Source organism: the organism of the source record quoted next, unplaced genomic scaffold, assembly GCF_019419815.1.
Source record: "Pyrus x bretschneideri cultivar Hongxiangsu unplaced genomic scaffold, Pyrus_bretschneideri_v1 Contig2, whole genome shotgun sequence".
NCBI classification, from domain to species: domain Eukaryota; kingdom Viridiplantae; phylum Streptophyta; class Magnoliopsida; order Rosales; family Rosaceae; genus Pyrus; species Pyrus x bretschneideri.
Window position 1 is genome coordinate 7,706,801 of NW_025999501.1, and position 8,888 is coordinate 7,715,688.

At 35.7% G+C, this 8,888-nt stretch overlaps 1 protein-coding gene and 1 pseudogene across 2 annotated transcripts; one reads left to right on the forward strand and one right to left on the reverse strand.

The window, feature by feature from the left end:
- The first annotated feature begins 4,413 nt into the window (after positions 1–4,413).
- On the forward strand, positions 4,414–6,748 carry LOC103952610 (annotated as a pseudogene).
- Positions 6,732–8,872, reverse strand: LOC125476756 (30S ribosomal protein S9, mitochondrial-like). Of its 2 annotated transcripts, XR_007258057.1 has the most exons (4): positions 8,111–8,872; positions 7,404–7,484; positions 7,139–7,280; positions 6,732–6,888 (listed from the first exon to the last, which is right to left on the reverse strand). XR_007258057.1 is itself a non-coding variant. In XM_048583268.1 (3 exons), exons 1-3 carry the CDS (start codon positions 8,562–8,564, stop codon positions 7,189–7,191), a joined length of 627 nt encoding a protein of 208 aa, XP_048439225.1. In that variant the 5' UTR covers positions 8,565–8,872; the 3' UTR covers positions 6,912–7,188. The 2 variants fall into 2 exon arrangements, 1 of the variants encoding a protein (XP_048439225.1); XM_048583268.1 differs by lacking the exon at positions 6,732–6,888 and having other exon boundaries at positions 6,912–7,280.
- Between the last annotated feature and the right edge of the window lie 16 nt (positions 8,873–8,888).

Consider the following 8,888-nt stretch of genomic DNA (forward strand, 5'->3'; position numbering starts at 1 on the left):
AGATCGAATTCATTCATTGTATTCATATAGGATCAAGGAGTGTAGTTATAAAAAACCATCAAAATCGGAGTTAAAATAACCGTTAAATCATGATTTTTCGTTTATAACCGTTGAAAAGCTTTGTCCCGTTACTTGATCTTTGAATGTTTTTTTTTTGTGATTTTTTTGCTGATGTGATCTCCAAACATATACAAACAATTTTGACGGTTTGGATCGTTGAAATTAGTTTTGGAGAATTCGTAAAACGATAGATTGGCTAACACTTAGAGTTTATTTATACTTTTATTAAGTATAACATAAGATTTTGTGGTATTCACTTGTGTAAATATTTTAAATTGAAGATCGAATTCATTCATTGTATTCATATAGGGTCAAGGAGTGTAGTTATAAAAAATCATCAAAATCGGAGTTAAAATAACCGTTAAATCGTGATTTTTCGTTTATAACCGTTGAAAAGCTTTGTCCCGTTACTTGATCTCTGAATGTTTTTTTTTTTTTGTGATTTTTTGCTGATGTGATCTCCAAGCATATACAAACAATTTTGACGGTTTGGATCATTGAAATTAGTTTTGGAGAATTCGTAAAACGATAGATTGACTAACATTTAGAGTTTATTTATACTTTCATTAAGTATAACATAAGATTTTGTGGTATCCACTTGTGTAAATATTTTAAATTGAAGATCGAATTCATTCATTGTATTCATATAGGGTCAAGGAGTGTAGTTATAAAAAATCATCAAAATCGGAGTTAAAATAGCCGTTAAATCGTGATTTTTCGTTTATAACCGTTGAAAAGCTTTGTCCCGTTACTTGATCTCTGAATGTTTTTTTTTTGTGATTTTTTGCTGATGTGATCTCCAAGCATATACAAACAATTTTGACGGTTTGGATCGTTTAAATTAGTTTTGGAGAATTCGTAAAATGATAGATTGACTAACACTTAGAGTTTATTTATACTTTTGTTAAGTATAACATAAGATTTTGTGGTATTCACTTGTGTAAATATTTTAAATTGAAGATCGAATTCATTCATTGTATTCATATAGGGTCAAGGAGTGTAGTTATAAAAAAATTATCAAAATCGGAGTTAAAATAACCGTTAAATCGTGATTTTTCGTTTATAACCGTTGAAAATCTTTGTCCCGTTACTTGATCTCTGAATGTTTTTTTTTGTGATTTTTGCTGATGTGATCTCCAAGCGTATACAAACAATTTTGACGGTTTGGATCGTTGAAATTAGTTTTGGAGAATTCGTAAAACGATAGATTGACTAACACTTAGAGTTTATTTATACTTTCATTAAGTATAACATAAGATTTTGTAGTATCCACTTGTGTAAATATTTTAAATTGAAGATCGAATTCATTCATTGTATTCATATAGGATCAAGGAGTGTAGTTATAAAAAACCATCAAAATCGGAGTTAAAATAACCGTTAAATCATGATTTTTCGTTTATGACCGTTGAAAAGCTTTGTCCCGTTACTTGTTCTTTGAATGATTTTTTTTTGTGATTTTTTTGCTGATGTGATCTCCAAACATATACAAACAATTTTGACGGTTTGGATCGTTGAAATTAGTTTTGGAGAATTCGTAAAACGATAGATTGGCTAACACTTAGAGTTTATTTATACTTTTATTAAGTATAACATAAGATTTTGTGGTATTCACTTGTGTAAATATTTTAAATTGAAGATCGAATTCATTCATTGTATTCATATAGGGTCAAGGAGTGTAGTTATAAAAAATCATCAAAATCGGAGTTAAAATAACCGTTAAATCGTGATTTTTCGTTTATAACCGTTGAAAAGCTTTGTCCCGTTACTTGATCTCTGAATGTTTTTTTTTTGTGATTTTTTGCTGATGTGATCTCCAAGCATATACAAACAATTTTGACGGTTTGGATCGTTGAAATTAGTTTTGGAGAATTCGTAAAACGATAGATTGACTAACACTTAGAGTTTATTTATACTTTCATTAAGTATAACATAAGATTTTGTGGTATCCACTTGTGTAAATATTTTAAATTGAAGATCGAATTCATTCATTGTATTCATATAGGGTCAAGGAGTGTAGTTATAAAAAATCATCAAAATCGGAGTTAAAATAACCGTTAAATCGTGATTTTTCGTTTATAACCGTTGAAAAGCTTTGTCTCGTTACTTGATCTCTGAATGTTTTTTTTTTGTGATTTTTTTCTGATGTGATCTCCAAGCATATACAAACAATTTTGACGATTTGGATCGTTGAAATTAGTTTTGGAGAATTCGTAAAACGATAGATTGACTAACACTTAGAGTTTATTTATACTTTCATTAAGTATAACATAAGATTTTGTGGTATCCACTTGTGTAAATATTTTAAATTTAAGATCGAATTCATTCATTGTATTCATATAGGGTCAAGGAGTGTAGTTATAAAAAATCATCAAAATCGGAGTTAAAATAACCGTTAAATCGTGATTTTTCGTTTATAACCGTTGAAAAGCTTTGTCCCGTTACTTGATCTCTGAATGTTTATTTTTTATGATTTTTTGCTGATGTGATCTCAAATCATATACAAACAAGTTTGACGGTTGGGATCGTTGAAATTAGTTTTGGAGAATTCGTAGCCATCAATCAAGTTCCGTGTGTGTGTGTGTGTGTGTATAACTATATATATATATTTATTAAGTAGATTTAAATCTATTTATTTTGTACGTATAAATTATAATTGACTGGTACACGGAATAGTACATACATCACGTGTCACGTGTGTCATTATAAAAATAGTGAGATATGTCATGACAATTATGTGTGTGATAAAAAGTTAATAACTTAAAAAAAAAAAAAAATTTCGCATCACTTCTATTAATTTTCATTTTTCCCTCTCTTTTTTGTTTCCTTTTCAACTTTGTCTTATCATTTTCACTTTTCCCTCCAACATCTTTCCCTAATTCCCTCACTTTTTTGTTTTATTTTCAACTTTTCTTAACATTTTCATTTTCCCTCCATTTTTTTTTTCAAAAAGGACGGCAAGTTGGCAATGACAAGAAATTGATTATTGAAATTTGAATGGAAACAAATCACGTCAAATTTCAATGGATGCAAAATCATGCAATGCATCATGCATATTAAATTATTAATTAATAATTATTATAGTTTTTATAAAATTTAATATATATATATATATATATATAATTATTATAGATAGACTTAATATTTTGGGGGTATAATTATTATAGTATATATAATTATTATAATTATTATAAATTTTATAGTTAATTTAAAATTTTTAGGGGTATAAAATTGTAAAATTAATGTATATAATTATTACAGTATTTTTTTAGGGTTATAAAATTATAAAAATAATATTCTGCTTATCGTGTATCGTGTTACCCACGTGTATACTCGAACCAACCCGTTATCTTAACAGGTGCTTATCGGGTTACCCGATAACGACCCGATTCGTTATCGTGTCGACCCAAACACTTGTTAATTTCGTGTCGTGTCGTGTCGGGTTATCGGGTCGTGTCAGAAATTGCCAGGTCTACTTTCAAGTACATTAACAATATTGTACTAATGAATCCTAGCTATTTAGTTTAATATATTGAAATTGAAATAGTTTGTCATACTAATTAATATTTAAGATAAAGTTTATAAATATTTTTCTCTTAAAAATAAAGTATATTTAGTAATTCATCTTTATTTGTTGGGAAAATTAAATTAATAGCACATCTAGTATTATACCCCTTTTGGTCATTTCACATAGTCATTGCTATTTTACATAAAAGTTTACCAAACACTATCATACTGTTCTTTTTTTTTTTTTTTTTTTTTTTTTTCAAAATCACTTTTACAAAAAAACACTTTGTTGCTTTATTTCACAGCACAGTAGAAACAATTTTTTTTTTCAAAGCACAACAATACCAAACCAGCCCTACATCTCTTTTTACTGTTTTATTTCAACAACCTCTCTCTCTCTCTCTCTCTCTCTCTCTCTCTCTCTTGTTGTTCGCTCAAAAAAAGACTTTTAAGGTACTACTTTGGTACTGAGATGATTTGTAATTTGGGTATTCATACATGGCGATTTGTTGTCAATTTCTGTAATTGTTCCGTCGTTCTTATTTCAGTTCACTTAATTTTTATACAGCTCAAAAAAGTGCGGGCAGAGATTGGAGAACTCTCTAAGCATCTGGGGTTGATCATCAGGAGATTGTATCCATTGCAGAACCTCTTCTCTCTGGCCTACCGAGAGTGCTATGAGGAGCCACCATCCAAATATGTCGGAGGAGAGTTCCGTTATCAAGCTGATACACCGGTTCGTATTTTTGTCCATTCAAAAGTTGTTTCTCCTTTCCTTCGTTTTCTCCTCATTGTCTGATACAAAAATATAGGAAATTTTCATGTAAATTATTTAATTTTGTTACTAACATGCTAACTGCTATACTCCTCATCGTCCAGGAAACACCCGTAGCCCTTGCTTTTGAGAGGATGCCTTCTGCTGGGTTCCGAGCTATTCGCCGTTGGCAATTGTCGAAATAAAATTTTGAAAGGATTAATTTGATCCAAATTACATATACCAGGATTTGTTTTGGCAAATATTATTTCTTTTCTAAGCTGTTTTGGTGTACAGGGGGTTCTGCACCCTCCAAAAAGCAACCTAACAACAAGAACAAAACTTCTCGTCGTTTTTTTCAAGGGATGTGCGGTTTTTTTTTTTTTTCTTTTTTCATGACACATAAATCAAGCTTCTCGTCGCTTTTATTTCAAATAAGTGAACACGTTATATTTTTTTATGAGTTATTTAATTTGGACTTTTTCTTTGGTGTTTATGATCGGAAAGAATTAGATAACTCATAGAATTTACGGTAGACCTAGGTCCTAAGATAGAGATAAATGTTGTGAAATTTAGTCTTAGGGAGAGAAGTTTTTTCTTTTTGCATGTAAAGTTTTGTTGGATCAAAACGTTTATATATAGAGAGAGATGTTTGTAACCTCATAACAACACACAAGATCAAGAGTGAAAGTAATAATATCAATATTCCTCCTCTCTTTGCCTGCATCCGTTCAATTTCTATTTCTAACAAAAGTTATTTCTCTCTTATTTATCCCTATTATAACAATAAAGTGCTGATAAAAAAATAAATAAATAAATAAAGTGATTTTTCACCATACCAATATTAGAGGAATCTGCGCTACAACTTGATGAAAACACTAATGTGGAGTGCGCAAAAGCACTCTGTGTACGACGTCGTTTGCTTATTAACAAAACACAGTTTAACCAGTGCAAACCAGTCCACTGCTCTTTCTAACGGTAACATTCGAATACCAAACAAACACTCACCACCACCGCTACCGCCACCACCTGAGACTCCTCCGCCTCACTAAACCCACGCCCTCAACCACCACGTGCCGCCACTATGCCACAAAGTACACCGCCAAAATAACCTCAACCTCCCCAACCGGCCTTTCCCTCTCGGCCGAGGTAACCCCGCCGCCGCCCCTCCCCACCGACATCCGTGGCTACGCTCTCCCGCGGCGCGACCTCGTCTGCAAAGCCACCCAAATCCTCCTCGGCCGCCAATCCCCTTCCGCCATGTTATCAGACCCCTTCTCGGACCTCTCTGGCTACCTCACCTCCCTCTCCCTCCACATCACCCCGTCCGAAGCCACCGAAATCCTGAAATCGGTAACCTGCCCCCCGACCTCTCCGGCAGATTCTTCCGATTTTGCCCCTCGCTCTCCCCTAATTTCCACCACGACGCCTTCACCTGCAACCGAATCCTCCTCATCCTCTCTCCAAGTCCACCTCCCCCGCCCGGTTCGACCTAGTCCGGTCGATCCTCCGCGACATGGACCGCTCCAGCATACGTGGCAACATCTCCACCGTCAACATCCTCATCGGCCTGTTCGGCAGCACCGAAGACTTGGAAACCTCTATTGGGTTGGTGAAGAAATGGAATCTCAACATGAACAGCTACACTTACAAGTGCTTGCTTCAGGCCTTCCTGCGCTCTCGCGATTCCGGCAAAGCTTTCGATACTTACATCGACATGCGTCGGCGGGGTAACAAGCTCGACATTTTTGCCTACAACATGCTTCTGGATGCGTTGGCGAAAGACGAAAAGGTTTGAATTTTGATTGAATTGAATGCAATGTGACATTGTGGTTGCGCTCACATGTTCGATTTCGATGTGGGTTTTTGTGGGTTTCTGATTTTCTGATTTGCAGCAGAAATTTGGCAGGTTGAGGATGCACGCAAGGTGTTTGATGATATGAAGAAGAAGCATTGCGAGCCACGTACACGATTATGATCAGAATGGTTGGGAAATTGGGTAAGGGCGATGAGTGTCTCGGGTTGTTTCAGGAGATTGTGAACAAGGGTTGCTCTCCGAATATGATGCTGTATAATACTATGATTCAGGCTCTTGCTCGGAGCAAGATGGTTGACAAGGCCATCATTGTGTTCTTGAAAATGGTACAGAACAATTGCCGGCCTAATGAATTTACGTAGAGTGTGGTTTTGAATCTTTTGGTTGCAGAAGGGCAGCTGGGTAGGTTTGATGAGGTGGTGGGGATGTCGAAGAAGTACATGACGAAGTCGATATATGCATATCTTGTGAGGACATTGAGTAAATTGGGTCATGCCGGGGAAGCTCACAGTTTGTTCTGCAACATGTGGAGCTTCCATGACATGGGGGATCGGGATGCATATACTTCAATGTTGGGGAGTTTATGCAGTGCATGTCTTGTATTTCAGATTTGATGTCTCAATGTCTATCAGAATTGAACTTTACGTGGACAATGAACTTGTATCGTTGCCTTCCGTAGTCCTCTTATTTCAGAAGCCGTCTCAATTTTAAACGAACTCTCTGAAATTCAACTCGTGTCTCCACGATGCTTTGGCTGCAAAGAAAACAACGGCTCACTTCATAAGACAACTCAAATATTACCTGAGTTCGCAAATAAATCCAGTCAAAGTCTAGTACAAAATGTCGACTGGAAGCAAGGAAGGATCAGAAACAAATCGAATAGCTCCGGATGTTTTCTCACACCACAAAATCTACAAAATTCTTCTACCACTCATCGTCTATCACAAGCTACACTTGAAATGCCATACGAGTGGATCTCAATAAGTTATTGCAGTAAACCATACTTTTAAGTTCCAAACAAAACTGCGCAGAAAGCCAAGCTCGGAGTACCTGATCAACGCTTGACCCACTGGAAGCTCTTCCTTGCTTTTGCTTTTCCGGGTTTTTTCCTTTCCACCACACGCGAGTCCCTTGTCAAGAAACCAGCTGGAAACACAAACAAGTTGCTGGGTTAGCAAGGAAGGGGCAGATAGATATTGCCAGGTTAAGATCTGTTTCCCCTTATAAGCCAGAAATAACCAGCGGACAAAGGGGAAGAGAAATATTTACATTCTTTGAGAGCAGGACGCAAGTCCGGTTCCCAATTTTGCAAGGCTCTGCTCACTCCTAATTGAATTGCTCGAACTTGACCTGGAAAAAAACACCTTTTTAATTTTCCATATTTAACACAAACAAAAACGTTTATGCAAAGAATTAACATACCGAACATATTAAACATTGTTCTTTAAAAAGGAGTTACTGTTGGGAGTAACAATTTGCACACAGAGTATTTTTGTACTCAACTACAATATAGGAAGAAGAGCCAGCATCAAAAAGCACGAAACAATCTTTAGAAATTACAATCAATTTGTATTTAATTCTGTCGAGATGTTGGCTCCTATTTTCTTATCTTTTCCTCTGCTCTGTTTCAGTTTAATTACTTGATGTGAAATGAAAATCTAACCACAATTAATTCACCCTAACAACCTAGGAAGAAAAGGACACTCGCATTCATTTGACTTCATGAGAGCAGGGGAAGAAAAGCTTTACTAACATATGGAACTGGACAGAAATTTGTTTTCCATGAGAGCTTGGCAGTGCGGGTAGTAAGTAGCGAGGCAAATTTGTGGTTTTCTGGCATATAAAGCTATAGAATTGCAAGTTCAAGGATAACGGAGGGAAACAGCAGTTGAATTGGATCTCAAACAAGCCAATGTCAAGGTAAAAGGTCAACATATAAATCAAAATAAAGTGCGTAGCAACAAACTTAGGCTTACCTGTGGTGCCTCCTCCTTGAACAGTACAAGCGATGTCCCAAAGGCCCAACGTTTTTGTCTCAGAGAAAGGTCGGAGGAGAGCAGCACGATGATCAAGCATTGGAAAATAGGCGTCAAATTGTTCATCATTAATTGTGAATTTACCATTACCAGGATGAATCCAGACACGTGCTACACTACATTTCCTTCTTCCTGTTCCATAAGCTCTCCCCTTGTCGTCTACTGTTCTCACTCTTGCTTTGGCAACTTCCTCCTGTTTCTGGCGCTCTATTTCAGCTCTCGAGGATTTTCTGGTATTTTTCTCATAACGAATGTCTTCAAGCTCTGATAGAGGGGGCAATCCCTTTATCCCTTGAAAATCCTTCAATGAAATCAAAGTGTCAAGCATTCCATCTGTGATTCCAGATGCACCAATAAAGTCACCAAAGGTACGATTCCGACCTGCAGTTACCATACTGAATCAGTCTAACACCTAAAGAGTCACCTAGCTGATAAATGAATCAGCAACTGCATTCAACTGCATTCAAAACAAAGTACTATTTGAACTATAAAAGTTCGAGAAAGCCGAAGAAATAATCTTATCCCATGTAGAGTGCTTGCAGCTAAACCTAACAAGATACCTGATCATTTTAACTCCTCCCACTAATCAATAAGTAGTGTAGTTCCCAAAATCAAAAGCACAACAATAGACACACCAATATTTTAATGAACTTGCAGACCTCCCAACAACGAAACATACAATTGGTCGGTGCCCAAATCAACCCAAAAGGATTTAGTA

What these genes read in the sequence shown, in the direction of transcription:
- LOC125476756 (XM_048583268.1), bottom strand. Translation starts at nt 8,564, where the DNA reads ATGGTAACTGCAGGTCGGAATCGTACCTTTGGTGACTTTATTGGTGCA. An exon ending in TCAAGGAGGAGGCACCACAG is followed by an intron (nt 7,485 to 8,110) that starts GTAAGCCTAAGT and finishes GTTTTTTTCCAG; the next exon opens with GTCAAGTTCGAGCAATTCAA. An exon ending in GCGTCCTGCTCTCAAAGAAT is followed by an intron (nt 7,281 to 7,403) that starts GTAAATATTTCT and finishes TTGTGTTTCCAG; the next exon opens with CTGGTTTCTTGACAAGGGAC.